The sequence below is a fragment of the Theobroma umbraticum genome, unplaced genomic scaffold (assembly GCF_002168275.2).
Source record: "Theobroma umbraticum cultivar Fairchild unplaced genomic scaffold, ASM216827v3 scaffold_50.0, whole genome shotgun sequence".
In the NCBI taxonomy this organism is placed as follows: domain Eukaryota; kingdom Viridiplantae; phylum Streptophyta; class Magnoliopsida; order Malvales; family Malvaceae; genus Theobroma; species Theobroma umbraticum.
In genome coordinates, this window is record NW_018397261.1 from 3,486,140 (window position 1) to 3,505,879 (window position 19,740).

At 33.5% G+C, this 19,740-nt stretch overlaps 3 protein-coding genes across 3 annotated transcripts; 1 reads left to right on the forward strand and 2 right to left on the reverse strand.

Annotated features, from left to right (window-relative positions):
- The first annotated feature begins 6,892 nt into the window (after window positions 1-6,892).
- LOC110418216 (GDSL-like Lipase/Acylhydrolase superfamily protein) lies at window positions 6,893-8,401 on the forward strand. The gene is made up of 2 exons (XM_021430879.2): window positions 6,893-7,536; window positions 7,649-8,401. The coding sequence occupies exons 1-2, from the start codon at window positions 6,895-6,897 to the stop codon at window positions 8,150-8,152; spliced, it is 1,146 nt and encodes a 381-aa protein (XP_021286554.1). The 5' UTR covers window positions 6,893-6,894; the 3' UTR covers window positions 8,153-8,401.
- A 2,455-nt stretch (window positions 8,402-10,856) lies between these two features.
- On the reverse strand, window positions 10,857-14,102 carry LOC110418225 (E3 ubiquitin-protein ligase AIRP2-like). The gene is made up of 5 exons (XM_021430890.2): window positions 13,234-14,102; window positions 12,611-12,773; window positions 12,354-12,420; window positions 11,382-11,616; window positions 10,857-11,259 (listed from the first exon to the last, which is right to left on the reverse strand). The coding sequence occupies exons 1-5, from the start codon at window positions 13,317-13,319 to the stop codon at window positions 11,049-11,051; spliced, it is 762 nt and encodes a 253-aa protein (XP_021286565.1). The 5' UTR covers window positions 13,320-14,102; the 3' UTR covers window positions 10,857-11,048.
- Window positions 14,103-14,657: 555 nt separating this feature from the next.
- AZG2 (Xanthine/uracil permease family protein) lies at window positions 14,658-16,354 on the reverse strand. The gene has a single exon (XM_021431319.1). It carries the CDS (start codon window positions 16,352-16,354, stop codon window positions 14,717-14,719), a length of 1,638 nt encoding a protein of 545 aa, XP_021286994.1. The 3' UTR covers window positions 14,658-14,716.
- Window positions 16,355-19,740: the final 3,386 nt, after the last annotated feature.

Below are 19,740 nucleotides of genomic sequence, written 5' to 3' on the forward strand. Positions count from 1 at the left end.
ATACTTCGATAGGAGCGTTTTAGCAAATTTCAGTAACCCGTGTGAGAAGGCACTAACCGACTTGACTAAGGGACGCGTAATTTATTTAATTTTATAATGCTTAAGCCTTAAGATTGAATAGAAAGTTCTTTGAGAGATTTCAGAATACTGCACCGCTATTGAGATGATATTAACAATCGAAACGGCTTGGGGGATTCAACATGTGGCATTTTGCCTCGTATTCGAAATAGTCTATGGAAGAATTCAATCCATTACCTTCCTAAAGAATTTCATCACGCTATTTTGACCGATTTCCAATTTTGAATAGCCAAATGCATCACCAAAACTTCCCACTATCAAGCCAAACATGTTTGTCATTTACTTTATCTTCTTCAGGTAAATATATTTTGTGTATCCACTGTGTGACAAGGCAATCATGGGCATAATCCTTCTTGTGTGTGCCGTAGCATTCTAGCAGCTAGGAAGGTTTTAGAGGTTGGGATGTGGTGGAAGATAGGTGTTAGCAAGTAAAGTACGAACGCTTGTTATTGGGTTTGATGCTGGCTTTGTGATGGCACCTTGCCAAGCGCTACATGTAACCCACTGCCACTGTTAATGAATTAATAGATGACTCTGAAACCTGTTAGAACCTTGCCACTGGGAAGAAATTCAAGAACTACTCTTCATGTGTGTCTAGAGATTATGAGGAAGTGAGAAAGCTTTGAGACTCTGAATATATTTCCAGTCCCAGCTTTTGAAGTTGAAGGAGAACCAGATCGTAACCACCACTAAATGGTAGTTTTAAACTAAATAAATTAGTACTTTGCCCGCAGATTATTATGCAAAATTCGATTGACATCAAATTAATCAAACCAAGAAAGAAGATGATTCGTTTGTTCTCAGTTGTAAATTTTTAATTACTTCGATATCATATTATATGTCAAATGAATTTAAAATGTCGATTGATTTTAGTTAATAACTCTTATATTTTTGTTAAGATCAAGAATTTCTATGAATATAAATAAAAGAAAACTTGTTGACTTATAATAAAAAAATAAAAAATTAGTTGAATAAAAATTGATATAATTCAAGAATTGATTTTTTATTCAAGTTTAAATCTTCAAATTAGACTTATTCACCTCAACAATAAATGTAGTCTTAATTAATATCTTTTTGGGACGATTTTTTTTTTCACTCGAGTTTTCGAAAATAATTTTTTTAAAATTTTAACTATTTTAGTCAAGAGAAAATATTTTTTGATAAAATTACTTTTAATGATACCTCTTCATATTCAAGTTCACGTGTTGAAAAAAAAAATTATTACACGTCATTTTTTTCATGATTACAAGAAATATAACAAATTAAATAACCTAAAAGCTAATTATCCAAATTAAAGGATTTGGATAATATTTTTTTGTCCCAATTAATTTCATCACAGCAGTAACTTTGATGTTGAATAATTTTTTAATAAATCTTCATTTTTATGTCAAATTATTTTTTAATTTTAAATTTTATCTCTATGGTGAAAATGTTTAACTCTAAGAGTTTATATTTATGAAATACAAATATCAAGAACAAGTCACACGCTATGTTTGAAAAATATTTTGTTATTACATGCTATGCGTAAAAAAATATTTTTACAGTTGATAAAAAAGTTGTTACATGTTTTAACTTCAAAAATTTATATTGTAGTGAAATACAAAGTAACAAACTACAAGTTATGTTTAATAACAGAAAAAAAAAAACATAATGACATTATAAGCTTAATCAAATGTTACACACCTTAGCAGAAAATATTACACACCAAAACTTCAACAACAAATATAACACACTAAAGTTAAAGTTTCAACACCAGATATTACATACTAAAACCAAAGCTTTAACATCAAATGTTACATGTCAAAGCCAAGCTTTAACATCAAATTTTACGCTCCAAAACTTCATTTTTCTTATTGACATTACACACCAAGGCATAAATCATTTTTTTACACGTCAAGGCATATTTTACCAAATATGAATCCATGAAAAACTCAATACCAATAAACCTAAAAATATGTTATTACTCACCATACTATATCTTTTGATCTGTAAATCAACGATAAAGGTTTTTGTAAATGTAAATATGTTGTTGCCTTTCATTTCATACTATTTGGTTGACTTATAGCATGTAAATCAATGAAGATATGATAAAATGACGAGAGATAGACAAAAAGATGGTGATGGTGGTAAAATTAAAAAGAGCTAGATGGCGACAAAAAAAAATGGGAAGCAAACAGAATGGGGAACACAGTAGATGAATGGCAAATAAGAAAAATTATGAACATTTAATTTGTCTGAAATAGTTTTAGAGATATTTTTGTCATCTCATGGTTAAAATTGGTTTAAAACAGTTAATTTTATATTGAAAGCTATTTCTAAAATGGATTTATTAATGCAACTTGATAATATTCTATCAATATGGTTTCAATAATATACAATTATAAAGTGAATGGTTGACTAAAATTATGTTTTGTAAAACTACACTTATTTATGACATTTTTGAATATTTAAAAAGTAATTACAATTAAAATATAAAATGAGTTGAAAGATAAACATATAGCAAAATAATAATGACAAACATGTAAATTAAAGAATATATTTTTACTAAAAGACATATTCTTGCCCAAAAGATAATAAAAAATAAGCTTATATGATGTATATAAGATAAGATGAATAACAGGTAAAAGAAATTAATAATTGATACTTTACTAAAAGTATAAGTAGATTATTATCTACAATAGAAAAGTATAACTATACACTTAATCAAATACTAAAAAAACTAAAGAAAGAAAATTTAAGAACTTATATGAAAGGCTTTTAGTTTCTATATGGACACAACAACATTATAAGTATAAAAATAATAAAAAACTCAAATAATAAAAGCAGAAAATTTAAGAACTAGGATGAAAGGCTTTTAGTTTCTGTTTAGACACAACAACATTATAAGTATAAAAATAATAAAGAACCCAAATAATAAAAGCTTGAATAAACAGAAACTCATAAACTTAAGAAATAAAATAAGAACAATATTTAAAATACCTTTGAAACAATTATAATTGGAAGTCATCTTAAACCTGGTTATGACTGTGACGAAATCATTGTTAGAGTTACATAAGCTTGACATCAAGCCTTTCTTTTCCAAGCCTAAGAAAAATGACAACGGTAAGGAAGAGAAAGATAATGGGTCAAAGAAAAAAGCTGACATAAAATCGTCATATTATCAAACCAAGGCAATCGCCAAGTGGAAGGGCAAGGAAAAGAAGCCTCTCAAATGTTTCTTATGCAAAGAACCGCACTTGATAAAGGCGTGCCCCATGCGTAAAAAGCTTGTGGCGAGCATGATGGATGAGGAAGATCCAAGAAACGAAAGTGACAACCATTGTGTAAAGGCACCCAATGAGTAGCACACTTAGGGAGCTTAGTGTTACACAAGGAAAAGAAGAAAGACTAGGATAGTGGTAAAGAGTGTCATCCTCTGCTCTGTCATCATCTATGATTAGGGGAGCCAAGGAGTGCACTAAAATTTGGTATTGTTGTGTTGCATCTAGGGGAGCAACAAATGACAACAAAATGTCATATGGTCTAAAGGAGACTAAGACCAATGGCAACGAAACTACCATAAACAAAGGATAAAAAGCCCAAGACGTGGACACGAAAATGTCGAGACCAACCAAGTACTCGTGAGACCAAAGGGCAAAGGTAATGAAGGATTGGTTTGAAACAAATGCCCAAGGAGATGGTGCATTCCAAGGAAGTGTGTCAAAGCCAAAAGTGCAAAGCCAAAAGTGCACACAACGAGGTCGTTTGAACCAAAGATGTGCAAGGGGATGACAACAATGTAAAAGTGTAATTCTTAATAACAAAGGTGTTGTTGGATTAAGTGGGGAAGAAGTGGGGAAGATGTCATGGCCCAAGAGTTCAGGCCAATCCAAGCAAGTCGAGTAACCTAACAAACAATAGCCCAAACAAGAAAGGTAGCCCAAACAGTCCCAACAAACCAAACAACAAGCTAGCTCATGTAGTGTAATCTAATTTGAACTTTTGAATTTGCTAATATATATAGGTTAGATGTAGATTTATTAAATTAGATTAGGATTTGAATTTAATTTAAATATTATCTCTTTAAATTAAATTTTTTATCATTATTTCATTATTTTATCTTATCTTATCTTTATCTTGTAATCTAATCTTAGGTCATTAATTTATAAATAAGCCCATTCTTCTTATTTGCGACACACTCCAAAGAAATATAAAACATTCTATTTTTCAAAAACTCTTTCTTTTTTTTTTTTACTTATGTTATTTTATAAATTTTAAAACTTAAATTTTATTTTCAAAATTTAAAATAACACAAGATTGAACTTAAGTTCTAACACGTAACAATGCAAATAACTTAAATATATTAAAAATTCAAATTAAAATCAAAGTCATTTTATATTTGAATTCGAATTCACTCAATTCTATATATAATTTAAGCTCTCAAGTACTTTTCAAATCATTGCTTTTTATATGAAAAAAATCAACATTTTTTTATAATTAATAAATAATTAAATTTTAAATATTAAAATGATGATAATTAATTTATTAAAAAATAATAAATGAGTAAAAAGTAAAAAGAGATATATTAATTACAATAAATAGAAATCCGAAAAGCTCCAACTGCTCATTAACCCACAAAGAGCCAAAAGCAATATAATGAATGCGAATACTGACATGGAGGGGCGCCACCTGTTAGCGATAGATGAGACAAATCTTTTGCCGGCTGCATCCTTGCTATGGGGATTCGCTGCAGATTGTACAAAGAATTTAAAGCACCTAATCGGCAACCAGTGAATCCATGCCCTGTGGTTGAAGTAACGAAGGATCCACCGGATCAACGTACTGCAAATAGATTTGGGCCGAAAGTAAATGACTGGTAATCCCAATTTTCTTTTCCAGAAACATTCTATTTTGACGATGGTGTACGGTTATTTTATATTGTTTTAATAGGGTAAAATCAAAAAAGTTTTATTAAAATACTTTAAAAAGATAGTTTAATTCTCTTATTTTAAAATGATGTCATTTGTCTTTTAATTTTAACATTATTAAAAAACAATTAAAACAAATTATACCCAATACTATAGAAATATTTTAAAACATAAATACTTTTTTAAAAGATATATGTTCATATTTTTTTATAAAATTTATTTTGATATTTAATAAAATTCAATATTTGAAAGAGATGAAAAAAACTTAAAATTTAGTAAAATTTTAAAACAAGATTTATGAATGTGGCAATTTATCTCATTTTGATATTTAATAAAATTTAATATTTAATAAACAAAATCTTAAAACATTTTATATATAATAATCAAGTTAAATTTTTTTTATGTCATCTTAAACCTTAGTTTCAAAAAATAAATGTTGAGTAAAAATTTTTTAACAAAACTAACAATCACTAATAAAAAGTTAATTTTTCAACCCGACATCATCAAATTTCAAATATTTATCATTCAATAAAAAATTTACTTTTAATATATTCTTGTTATAGAAAAAATTCAAACTGTTAAATAAAGAACTTGATTACAATAGACTCAATCTCAAGAAAAAAGTTTATGATTTTTAAGTTATATATAACTTCAAATCTTTAGGCCCTCAAATAAAAAATTTTTAAGTTTTTTTTATTAAGGTTTTTTAAAAAATGATGAGCAGATTTTTTTTAAAAAAAATATTTAAATTAAAAAAGAAATATAAAGAGTATTTATATTTTAAAACATCTATACCATATTAAGTTTAATTCTTTTTCATAGTTGATTAATGGTGATAATAATTAAAGGGTCAAAAACATTATTTTTGAAATAAGAGCATCAAATGTTATTTTAGAATGTTTTGAAAGGACATTTTGAATTTTACCTATTTTAATCTTTATATTTATTTTCTTAATATGTTAGTTTGTTAATTAAATTATTTGTCTATTATTTGTTTGACACGTGTCTAACCAGTATGTTAACGGTTTACTTAACATTAGGCAAAATGATTTTGAATTATGAAGAAGGATAATTGATTCGGGTTACATGCCTGGCTGCGATCTACTTCTTCGAAAATGATGAGTTGGCGGCATTTCTTTCCACCGAAGAAACTGGTGACGGCTTTCTTTTCACATTTAAAGCCTCCAATTTGGCTTCAACTACTTAAATATCCTTCACCTTTAAAATTTATTAACTCTCGCGCCCCCACCTTACAGGCTTGCGCCATCATCAGTGCCGCAGTAGCACCCTTCATTTTATTTTCCCTCTTTTTTCAAATTTGAGAACTCCATTGCGAGTCCGGATTTTACTAAATAGTAACATCCGAAATTAATTATTTTTATTTTTTATTATATTTAATTTATTTATTTATTTTTAAACATAAATTTAAAAAAATTCAAATTATTAAAAAAAAATTTAAATAAACTTTCATTTTATACTCACGTAATAATAATATGTATTAATATAAATAGTAAAAATATCAAATAATCATATCATGTCATATCAACATATAATGTTATTATTTATTATAATATATCAACATATCACATTATTATAATGTGATATAAATTAATAATTAATTTTTTGATTAGGTTAGTATTAGTTATAAAAGTTTAATAAAATATAATAAAAAATTATTTAATTTTTTTTAAATATTATGTTTTATTTTTATATATAAATTTTGAATCTAGTGTGAAAATTCAAAACTACTGTTTGAGTATATTAAATACAAGTACCCAAACCAACTCAATTATACAGCACGAGGGTGTCAGTAAATGCATGGCCACGTAGCGAGGTGTCATTGATTTAGTGTTTGAGTATATATATGAAAGCACGAAAGGTACTGAAGAGTAAAAAAGGACCATAGACAATGGCTACCCTCTCAACATTACATTCTTCATTGCAGAAGATCCTCATCACCGTCACCACAATCTTCCTCCTATCTTCTTCTTTGCCTTCTGCTTCTGCCATAACTCCTTTTAAGAAGATCTATGCCTTTGGTGACTCTTTCACTGACACTGGGAACACGGGTTCCCTCTCCGGTCCCACTGGCTTTGTTCATGTTTCCAACCCTCCCTATGGCACCACCTTCTTTCATCACCCCACGAACCGTTACTCTGATGGACGGCTAGTGATTGACTTCGTGGCTCAATCATTGTCTTTGCCTTTCTTGCCGCCCTACCGTAAGAGCAAAGGCAACACGACTTATGGGGTGAACTTTGCCGTGGCTGGCTCAACAGCAATAAATCATGCTTTCTTTGTCAAGAACAACCTTTCTCTTGATATCACTCCTGAATCAATCCAAACTCAACTGATTTGGTTTGACAAGTACTTGGAGAGTCAAGGTTGCAAAGGGCCAGAGTCAGGGCCTGAGTGCAAAGAAGCATTGGATGATGCTTTATTTTGGATTGGTGAAATTGGTGTCAATGACTATGCCTATACTCTTGGATCAACTGTATCAGATGACACTATCCGGAAACTTGCTATTTGTAGTTTTACTGAGTTTTTACAGGTAACAAATTAACTTCAATTAGTAAGAGTTTTTGGCTGCATTTCCTTTTATAGGTAAAGCTGTAAGAGGACTTCATAAAATCTTAACTGTCTTGGTTCTAACGGTTTTGCAGTCATTGCTGAAGAAGGGTGCAAAATATGTTGTTGTCCAAGCTCTGCCTACAACAGGATGCCTACCGCTGGCTATGTCGCTGGCTCCTTCGGATGACAGAGACGATATAGGCTGTGTGAAGAGCGTGAACAACCAAAGCTACACCCACAATCTTGTCCTCCAAGCTAAGTTATCTGATCTCAGGCAGCAGTTTCCCAAAGCTGTCATTGTTTATGCTGATTATTGGAATGCCTATCGCACGGTCATGAAGAATCCAGAGAAGTATGGATTCAAAGAGAGCTTCAAGGCATGCTGTGGAACAGGTGATCCCTACAACTTTGATGTGTTTAATACATGCGGCACGCCATCTGTCACTGCTTGCTCAAACCCTTCTGAATACATCAACTGGGATGGAGTGCACCTCACTGAAGCTATGTATAAGGTGGTTGCTGGCATGTTCCTCAATGGAAATCTCAGTAACCCTCCATTCAAATCCTTGCTGGAAAGAAAACAGCAGAAGCCATGAAAGCACGAAACTCTTTGTCTTCGGAATTGCCTTGATACCATTTCTTGTTGATTGTACCTTTACAGTTCACTTGTGAGATAAATTCTCTGCCGGAAAATTTACTCGAGATCTCCCGCTTCTATAGTACAACTGATACGCTCAAAAGTCAAAACCTATAGCGAGCTATGGACTTGCTATATGGCAATGCTAGAAACTTCCTCTGATATTTATTTATCAATCTAGAGATTAAAATCTCTTTTGATTTAAGAACTATGAAATCTAAGTTCATACCTTAAGTGGGGAATCACTTATTATTGTGTATAGGAAATCAGAAGAACACTTAGGATTGACATAAAATGTAGAAATTCAGACTATCTTGAGCAGAGGAAGGTTAAGTGAACTATGGTTCAGTCAGCAAGCATAATCTTAATTTCCAGGCCATAACACTTTAAGAATAAACAAATACAATTACATATAGATATTGAGGGACAGAATCCTGCTCTGATCAACGCAGAGATCTGTAAATAACCAGGCTGAGGCTCCCCTGAGTCCAACTTGTTCTGTGAAAATTTAATATACAGTAAACAACAACGGAAAGCCAATTGCAAATCCCAGTATAGTTTCATACTTCATATCTGTTAACTGCTCATGCACAAACTTGGCACCAAGAATACTAGTGGATTTCATTAGAAATGTGGTATTTTCACTGGCATCTTCCATTTTCTATAATCTGCTGGACTCTGTTTCTTAATTGGACAAATGGCTTTTTTATTTATCCAAGTAAGCAGGGAAAACCTGCTACACTAGAAACTGTACAAATCAACAAATCAGCAGCCACTATACATCAAAAAAGGACTAAACAGTATGTACAGGGAAAGAATCACAAATTCTTCAGTTTTTGCAAAGAGAGGCATTCCTAGCAGCAGCCTCTTCAGACAAGTCACTAAGTTTGAATCGAACAGAACCAAGAATGCAACTAAAAATCTTCTCAGCAGCAACCACCTGGAACAGCCCCTGCTTTCATGCTTCCTGTCCTGCTGTTACGCTCTAAACCGGATAAAGCAAACATGGGCACGCAATGCTACTTTATAAACAGTCACCTTTAAGAGTTTTTCCTTTCAGCAAGTTTATCCAATTGAATTCCTCAGACCAATCCCCAGCAGGCCTATTAATATCACAGCAACGCAAGACCTTGCTCCGAACTTGCTTAGAAAAGCAGCAGCCCAAAAAAAAAAGTAATCTCTGCCATCAACAGCTTGGCCACAAAATAAACCAAGAGGCATTCATAGGGATACCCCACCTGGAAAGTCTGCAGGTTAGGGAGCTTGTCCAAAATAGCCATCCAAGCAATCAAGTCATGCTTGGGAATATTATGCTGAAACCAGGTACGTCTATAATAAAAAGTAGCCTTGAATCATAAAGAAAAGTAGGGTTTTATAAAGTCACTTTTCTATTAACCATTACAGAACTGCCAGTTGTATGAAGCATATTAAAGACGATCCTTAACGGTAGGGTGTAACCCTTCAGATGGTGGGTGTATCCTTGGCAGTTGCTTCCTGCACCATTTCGCACGCTCCTGCATTTCAAAATACACAGACCCGCCGGGTCATACTCAAGCCGAAATGCTAGTTTCTTCATTCTCCTTAATTTGGAACTGCGAGCAGTTTGCAGCATGTGACATCAACTTTCCCTTGTATACTTTTAGAGACCTTGTATGGATCTCTCTCTTCGTTTTGCTACAACATATATACATATATTTATGTATGCACGTATTTGTTTATGCGCGTGTGTGTGTGATTCTGTGTAATTTTCATTCTATTTTTGAGTAAATGAATTAGTTAAGCAAGATTCGCTCCATTAGGAAAGTTTAGAGTCCCTCTGGCTCTGTTAAGCATCCATAACTGGTTGATCATAATGAAGTAACTGGTTTTTACTTCCTTGACAACGATGAAAGGTTTACTTGCTCGTGCCAAAGACTTCCACATTCAATTATACGTTTTTGGTACTTAGTATGTATGCGTTATTACTTGCACATTTGATACAGGCCTCCATGAGAGAAGTTCTCAAGCGCGGCAACTTTGGAGCTAGATTGCATCAGGTCCCTAATTACAAGCAAAGAATGTGCAAGCTCTAACATTCCCAAAATTTTACTGAACAATGCAAGATGAAACCCACCCTCAAAAACTGAGAATTTGCGTTAGCTCTAACATGACTTAAAGATTCAAGACTATAACAGAACAAAACAAGTGCTGCTTTCTGCATCTTCCAAGCTGGGACGTTACAGTCTTAGAAAGGCTGGAAGGATGACGCGTTCCCAAACAATCGCTTTAAAGCAAATTACAGTATTCAACTACAACATATTGACATTCATGTCGTCAAAGAATGGACCAAATGTTTACAATCAAGCCTGATTGCTGACAACTCAAGGGGGAGGGTAATTATTTTCTCTGGCCAAGCACAGTCAATTCATTAGCAGATATGAAAATTGCAAACAAAGTCACAAGGGTATACCCAGCACCCTAATTACTACAACAAACTGGCATATATATATATGCTTGTGCTGTGATAATTTTACTGAAATAAGTGCCTAAAACCTTGAAGCACTACAAAGTCTAAATAATCATACGCAAGAAGTCTATAATGGAAACTCAGGCTCATAACTGTTAACCAGCCTCCAACAATAACTCAATTAAGTGTTTCCTGGAGCATTGTCAACAAGAAGAAATTTTAAGGATGGGGGGATATCAGAGAGTTTATTAATATATTAATAATTGGAGATCTTACATAATCATATACATCATTTTGCTGAAAACATGTTTTGCAACTGAAATTCTCGACATGAAAATCTCACCAGAACATATGCACATCCGGTGGTTGGCAATTTTCTCTCTGTACATCAGAACTCTCACCTATCAGATTAGATTAAATACTCATAATACATCAAGAATAAAGCATCTGGCATATCCTTAGGCAGCCTGTTTATATACAAATGTAAGCGCAACATATCCTCCTTTAACACTGTTTGAGTTTCAACCACTTCAGTACTGCGTGTAAGAACCCACAAGTCCCCAGAAGTTACTCTTTTTAGACTTCCACGACAGAAAGGGCAAGATTCTGATCTTATGCTCCTGTAAGGTGTGGAAACAAGAGGATGAAAGAACAGGTCAGATGTTAAGGATAAGGATTTTCTTAATTACCAAATATTAGCCAAGGGCAAAGTCCAAAAGCAGGAAAATGAGGTCTTACATACCAATCACGGTAGCAATTGATACACATTGCATGACAGCAATTTGGCAAAACTATTTTGTTGCACGGCTCTAGACAGATTCCACATTCATCTTCTCTCTCCAACTCCATATCTGTCACTTTCCTCTTATCCTCTAATTTCTTCCTGACAACCATCTCAAAGCAGTGATCTTCCCCTGGTGTTACATCAAGCTCCGACAGATCACCGTGAAGACGCTGAAGAGATGGTAATATGACAGCTGCAATTTCACATCCATAATCTATGAATTCTGATAACATGAGTGCCTTCCTATTCTTTTCCAAGTTGATAGCATAAATTCTAAAGAAGACAATTCAATATTATAAAATAGATGGTTTTAGGATTTTAGGAGGATTGGATTGTGATCTAGATTAGATTATTGCATACAAACTCAATTCTAGGGTTCCTTAATTAAGAATATAGACCAAAAGAGACTTGCTATAAATGTTTTTTTTGTTAAGCCACTTGCTATGAATGTTGTGCATGATGAAGATGCAATACTACGCAGATTATTAACATTTACCAGTTTATTTGGATTGAGAGAAGTGAAAAACTCAATGATTTCTCTTGTTTGGATAGTCAAAGGGAAAAGAGAAGTGCAAAACAAGAGAAATATGATTCACAAGTTCTTTCCTGACCTCTACTTGAATATCTCCAAATGTCCATTTTCTGTGATGGCACTAATGGTTATTGATAAAACATTTTACTAAGCTCTGAAAATATCCCCTGAATTGTTAAATGAGAGGTTAATCAACTATCAAACTTTAGTTTCATTTCATTGCTCACTTCTCACTTCTCTCAAGTCCAAACAACTGAATAAAAAAAATTTCCTTTCAATATTACTCAAAATCTTCCTCCTTTTGTTCAATCTCTCACTTCGTTTCTACATTTAAATCCAAATATTGCGTAAATTAAGAACAAAACAACATGACAGAGATGATAGTTCACTTCACATACAGTAGAATTCCCTTATGGTTGCTTTCCTTCTGCATGAAGAGGTACTTGACCTTCCATCAGAGCATACCTAAGAATATAAATTAACGAGCACACGAGACAAGATTCATTAACTCTAATTGATTTCATTCTCTAAATGAAAATTGAAAGTAGAAGAGGAAAGCGGAACAACAACAACAACGAAAGGAAGAAATAGAGAAAAACTAAATAATTGAATTCACAATAGAAACTCATAAATAAGTGAGTGTAAATTAACTGACCTGATACACAACAATGTGAAATAGGTTTACATAACTTGAAAGTAGACATGAACATGAGCAATCCAACCATTGAAGAAAAAACAAGAAAATGGGTGCCAAATGATTGTAAACCAGTTTCATTTGAAGACATGCACCTCCCTTAGCTCTTGGAATAGAAGCCGCTCTAACAAAAATTTAAAAAACAAAAGTAAAAAAATATAATTATATATAAACGAAAAAAAAAACAGAAAATGAGTAGAATTGAACTATAACTGTGCAAAGTCAGAAAGCAATGTAACACAAATTATGAAATATTGCTGCACAAAACAAAAGGAGATACTAATACAAAAATTGCAGATTTTCGTTTGATCCCTGAAACTCTGTAAACACCCAATCAAATATTTTTCTTGACAAAAAACAAATTGCTTGAATCTGTCAAGAAAGGAGGCCTTTTCACATCCTGGCTTAAATAAAAGTTTAACCTTGTCTGGATTGCTGAATAGTAACAGAAAACCCATTAAACATGATCAAAGCTATATGTCCAACAGAATCCCATAAAGTTTCAATTACCAGTCAACATCAAAAAGTCCCAGTTGCATATAAAAACAACAGCAAACCCAAAATGGAAAAGAGGGTTAACTCACAGCATATTGGCATGTTGAACGTCAGCTTCAAGAACCTTAAGGTAATCCTGGTAAGATGAACTTGCAGAAAGCTCAAAATAATCCATAATTTCCCTTTACTTTAAAGTTTAGACCAAATTTAACACGCTAACAACAAAAATGTAAAACAAAGAAAAAAAAAAGGTAGAATTTAGAACTCCGGGTTGTTGTTTTTTCTTTTAAAAAAAAACAAATATTCTAGAAACTTGAAAATTTGTTGTTTGTTGAACGACAGAAGGGCCTAAAGAGTGAAGAAGAAGCAGGTGGGAGGGACAGCAAGGTGCAATGGAGTTGGAATCCTAATATCCATCAAACACCTTTTAAAACCAAAAAATAAATAAAGGAGAAGGAGGATTGGTCAGTTGATTTGTATTCTTTATTTTTGAATTCAAATTAATTAAGCTTCGTTTGATTTTTTGACTTCCTAAAAAGCTTTGCCCTTTGACCATGTTATGGAGCAGTTAATGGGTGGGTTAGGTGCTTCTGCCCCTCTTGAAACCGTTCTCCAGTCAACTGATTATTATTGCCGGTTGGACTATTGGGCCAATTGGGCTGCTGCTCCAACTTCCCATATATACAAAGCTGGAGCCTGCAGGAATGAAACAACCCTCTCTGTTTGCCAAAATTGGGTCTTGATTCAAGTTTTTCTGAAAAAATAAAAACAACAACTATTGGTGGATTACAACTATTGAACTAACTTGATTAAATCGTGAAAAAGGGTAGCAGTAAAGGTGGGAAATTGGGGCTTGTCTGAAAAATGTGAATTCTGCAAATTCAAGAGAATGCTCAAGGAATTTGTATGGGATCACACTTCTGTTTTTGAAAAAACTCAAAACATGACGACGCTGCAAACGGGCTTGCGATGATATTCAACTAAAGTCTTTTATGTTTGTCGTGTTTGACTTGAAGCTTCTAGGCGTTCATGGCATGTCCGACCACGTGAAATATTTACGTTCCTTTTGTTTCACGTTTTGGATGGCTTTTAGATTCAAATCAATTATTAGTACTTTTAAATCATGTTTTTCAATATGTTAATTTGACTAACGGTTGAGATTTATTATTAATCAAAATATTATTTATCATTTTATATTATTTAATGTAATAATATGATATTTTGAAATTATAAATTACATGATATTTTTTATTATATTAATATCAAATGAATATAAAATAATAAAAAATTATTTTTAAGTAATAGAAAAAGATTCCGAAAAAAAAAAAAGTGGACAAAAAGGATACGGTAGAAGGAAAATTAATTCTATCATAAATATACCAAACTAGAAACTACACTCAAAAGTTGTACTACCAATTTGACAATAATGTGACTAGCAACAGGCAAATTTTCCTGCAAGAAAATGATGGGGGTACTGACGGGTTGGAGTTTACTTGTTCTTGTTCCCCACCTATTTTTGTTTACAAGAAACTTGCAGCCCCTAATAAAAACTCCGACTAATTTCTCTACCATTCAAATGATTTCAACCGAGGACTCTGCCCCAGTTGTAGCAGCTGACACTTGATTTTGTTCCGAGACTACCATTTTCCTCATCTTGTTCAACCACCTAATCAATTCCAGTACTAAATCATACAAGCTAAGAGCAGCATAAAGCCCAATGCCACCAATAATTCCATTTGCTATAGAGTAGGTTAGCGGCATCAGCAACATGGTGACAAAAGCAGGTGCTGCTTCCTTCATATTTCCCCAGTTAATGTCCTTTACCACTTTCATCATCATCACTCCAACCATTACTAGGGAAGGACCAATAGCCCATGGGGGTACGCTGGTCAGTAATGGAGTAAAAAACAATGACAGGAAGAAATACACACCGATGATCACAGCTGTTAATCCTGTTCGACCTCCTTCTTTTATACCTGCCGACGATTCTACGTAGGTGGCTATCGGAGATACTCCTAACGCCGAAGCCATGATGGTGGAACTAGAGTCGACTATGTATGCCAAGTATTCTCCTTCAAAACTTCCTTTGTCATCAACAAAACCTCCAATTTCCGCCATTGTATATAAGGTGCCAGTTGTGGCAAGCACATCAACGTAGAGCAAAGTTGCCAAAGCCACCCAAACCTCACTCCTATTGAAATTGCTGAAGCTAATAGCTCCAGCTGTGGACTGGATTTTGTGGAAATCTACTACTTTCTTGAAATAATTGTAATTTGCGTCACCAAGTGTGGTGTCAGGAAAGTATGTAACAGCAGTGCCCCTAATCCAGGAAATTAATGTAACAAATAGAATCCCATATATCATGCTGCCTTTAATCTCCTTCATTAACCCATAGCAAGTGATCAGAAACCCCACGAAGCCCAACCAAAATGTTGGGCTTCTCATTTTGCCCCCAAGGCAATTGCCAGTAACAGGATCTGTGCTGGCACAGGCTGAGACTGTCACCAGTGTAGATGGATCAGGTCCTACTAGGCCTAACCCTTGGTGGATTTGCAACCCTACGAATGCAATAAACAGCCCAATTCCTGCTGCACATGCAAGTCGGACTGGCTGAGGTATGAGCCTAGCAAGTTTTGCTCGAAGCCCTAAGGCAGCAATTGCAAGGAAAGCACAGCCCTCAACTAAGACCACCGCTAATGCCGTTTGGTATGACAGAGATCCAGATCCATGAAACCCCACTAAGTTATAGGCCAAGTAGGCATTAGGACCCATACCTGGAGCCAAGCCCAAAGGTATGTTGGCCAAAATTCCCATAGCAAACGACCCAATCATGGCTGATAAAACAGTGGCTACAACAAGATCACTCTTAGTTTTTGAGAGGCAGTTTTCATAACCTGCGTTAGGCTTGAACATGCAATCCGGGGAAGCGGTTTGGTTCACCGGAGCCGAGCAATCAGCAGCAGAGCACGTGCCACCGGAGTCTGCAATGATGGTAGCATTAACAGTGATGATATAAGCCATGGTGAGAAAAGTAGCTGTACCGGCTCGCAGTTCCTTTGTGAAGCAACTCTTCCTTGCTTCTAGCTTGAAGTACTTGCCAACTACGCTCTTGGAAACTGTATCATTGAGAGCCATCTCCATCTTTCTCCATGACCTTGCCAGCCTTGCGCACAAGCCAATTCCCATCCTTGCACAGAGTTCACCTCCCATATTTCTTTCTGTTGCTATTTGGAATAATGTAACTAGTATATAAAACAAGAAATAATGAAGGCAATCCCGTTAGATTTTATAGGACATTTGTCATTCATACCGACAGGAGTTATAGTTTAATGAGCGTTACGAGAAGCATTTTCCTGTACTTTAATAAATTTGGGACAGCTTTAGAAGGGAAGGTAGAGCAGGCTACCACTTGGTTTGCATTATTAAGGCATGTCATTACCTGGCTACATATTTTAATTAGTATTGCCAATGCCAATTTTCTAAGCCTAATCCCTATTTTATTGGTGAAGAATGATGGTTAAGATTCGTTCTGAAAGTTGACTGCTGTCATTGTGGTCCACTGACTATGAAGAACCAGGAAAAAAATCCAGGCTCTTGCTACCCTGGCAACAACTTTTTTTTCCTTTCACAGTTAATATATGTATATATATCTGCATCAATTTTACTATATTGTTTCAAACAGTAATAATTAAATCTAATCATATTACCATATATGGTCTATGATAGATAAATAATTAGCTCAATTGTACATGTATATACCAAATTAGTAATCACCCAAAGAATCATTTCTCAAATTATATAACTTTCAAGCTTATAGATGGATCATGTCAGCAACCAAATAAAAACACTGTACATATAGTATAGATACAATCAAATGAGAGAATTTCTGTTAATCTAATAATATTTGCCTATGCTCGCTAAAAGCATACATGTCCCTCAAATTCGGAAGAGGAAATAAAGTGTTAAAGACCAAGTTGTTAGGGAAATTTTTGTTTTTTAGAGTAGTAGCTCGAAAAGTCCAAAATCAAAATCTTGGTATGATCTAAAATTATTTTATAATCATACTGTATATATCCAAAGGAATCAGTTAAATTAATTGCGTGGACCCTTAGGCCTAAAGCTGCTTTAATTGCAAAGCATATAGAAATTAAATACTTCTAATATCCAATTTTAGATGACGATATTAAGCAATTCAAAGGCTATGTTTACATGCACAGCTCATATGCTTACAAATTTTCTTGTAATCTAGGCGGCTAGTCCCCTAGAAATATAAGTATTAGTCAAGTGTTATTATTCTTCGGAACCCTTCAAGTTGATTAAAGAAAGTCATAGGCGCACATGCCTTTCAATTAGTTCAAAAACTTTCATTCTTCCTCGTTACTTGAAAGATTCGTCCATCTCCCTCCTCCCCAGTTTCAATTGGGAAAAGAAAAAAGATGAACATAAATTTCTTCACTATCTTTTTTATCTGATCCAAGGACATTATCAGCGATTCATAAAAACGAAAAGAAAGCATTAATTAATTGATAGAGTAGTCACGCATGCTGGGGCTCATAAGCTTTACCTGCAGCCTTCCTTTATGGTGATCACCTCTCTCCCTAGCCAATTAAATATGCCAAACCTTAAACAATTGCACAAAATTTTCTGCTAATCCACTTCAAATAATATCATGACAATTCTTTTTATAACATGGCAGCCAAATGTTTATCTGTGGGTCACCCCAAAAATCTCTAGAGATTACACAAAATTTTAGTGTTGCATGCGTGAGGGGTGATTTTTAGTTTTTTAGTGCCCTGTGGAGGCCTGAGAACTGCAGTGGGTTCTTCTTTTAAGGGACAAGGGAAGCTAAAAGTAAGCATATAAAAACAAAAAAACAACTGAAAATGGACAAAGGTTGGGTTAGTTTTAGATTTTGGCATTACATATAAGAAAAGGGTGTGAAAGAGTCCCAGTGCAAAAGGGTCGGAGAGAGTGGCAGTGCCAGCACTAGCAGGCTAAAGAGGTTGAAGAAGAGAGGAAGAAGGGCTCTTCTTTTAAGGGTACCTTAATTAATCTTTCTCTCTATGGTTTTCCCTCCATCATTTCATCCTTATGTGATTGTTTTTTTAATTAAGACTCAAGACCCTATAAATTACCTTAAAATTTGGACCTTATAATCAAAGGTTTTCCCCTTTTTCCTCTTTACACTTAGACATATCGTTGATGCAATTAGAATGCTTTTGTCGTCTGTCCATCTTAAGTTAGATGCCTTCATTCAATCATACCTAACAATCGCATAACATAAATTAAAAAGAAAAGTAGAGCAAAAAGCGATAAATAATTAAATTACAAATCTGGAAGGTCCATGCTACAGTTGAATGGGGCTGACCAGACATATCCTTTGATGGATGCCTTCGGTGATTGAACTGTATTTTCCTCCCTTTTGGACTTGGATCTTACATACAGGTCTAAGACAGGAAAGATCATCTTATCTTTAGTTTTAGAAAGAAAAATCAGGATTCTAGGGCCATTGAGATTTCTTCTTTTTGTCCTAATTATTCGGTATCTAATTTTTTTTATTTGGCCATTGTTTGTATCTTTCTTAATATATATATATAGAACAGTTCCACAAATTTGATCTTGAATCATGATGTAACCGTTCCACCTAGTGGGCAGTGAGAAGACTAGCAGCTAGCTAACGCATTTGGTTCATTCCAAATGATCAATAAATTGCGTGGATGAAGGGGCCCGCAGAATGCATCCAAATCTTAAACCAGCTGTTAATTGTTTTCAGTGAGAAAACACCTACAACTGTTCATGAAGACTGGCTAATTACGAACTTGGAGGTGTGAATTTTTTATTTCCACGCATCTTTTATTTTACGTAAAAATTCTATTTCGTCTTATTATTAATAAAATTAAGATATGATATTTAAAAAAATTTCTTATTTATTTAAAATAATTAAATAATTTTTTATTTTTTATTCATTTAACTAAATTTATATATTTTTATTTTACATCAAATTTATATCTTTATAACTAACAATTACAAAATATGAGTTGTCATTTAATATTCAATTCCCATTAATATGACATTGATGTAAAAAGTAATAAATTTATTGTGATTATGTTATCGTGTTATATCAATTTTAAAAAAATATTATTCAATTATATGTAATAGTACTGTTAGAATTTTTTTTATTAATATATATGAAAATCCATTTGAATTTCAGTTACGTGTAAGTGGAAGTTTAGTTACTAATATAAGCATAGAATGTGGTTTTCCTTATAAAAAACAAGAAAATCACGTCTGCTTATGAATTGATTAGCACTTGAGATAGCAACACGAAATGGAGCTCAAAACTGGGGTATGAGATAGGTAAAGGGATCGCCTTCTGAAACTCAAATGATTTCCTCGCTAATTTATTTAACTAGCACAACACAGTTGCTAGAGCTATTTTATTATTCACTACTCGTTATAGACTAGACTCCATGGTCCATTGAAGAATCCTACATATATATATATATAGAGAGAGAAGCCAACTTGGGTGGTAACTGGTTAATTACTGGAATAATAAAAGGAACTAATAACAACTAATACCAGTATTCTTTACTAGG

What these genes read in the sequence shown, in the direction of transcription:
- LOC110418216 (XM_021430879.2), top strand. Translation starts at nt 6,895, where the DNA reads ATGGCTACCCTCTCAACATTACATTCTTCATTGCAGAAGATCCTCATC. An exon ending in GTTTTACTGAGTTTTTACAG is followed by an intron (nt 7,537 to 7,648) that starts GTAACAAATTAA and finishes ACGGTTTTGCAG; the next exon opens with TCATTGCTGAAGAAGGGTGC.
- LOC110418225 (XM_021430890.2), bottom strand. Translation starts at nt 13,319, where the DNA reads ATGGATTATTTTGAGCTTTCTGCAAGTTCATCTTACCAGGATTACCTT. An exon ending in GTTCAACATGCCAATATGCT is followed by an intron (nt 12,774 to 13,233) that starts GTGAGTTAACCC and finishes AATTTTTGTTAG; the next exon opens with AGCGGCTTCTATTCCAAGAG. An exon ending in AACCATAAGGGAATTCTACT is followed by an intron (nt 11,617 to 12,353) that starts GTATGTGAAGTG and finishes GTGAAATTGCAG; the next exon opens with CTGTCATATTACCATCTCTT.
- AZG2 (XM_021431319.1), bottom strand. Translation starts at nt 16,354, where the DNA reads ATGGGAGGTGAACTCTGTGCAAGGATGGGAATTGGCTTGTGCGCAAGG.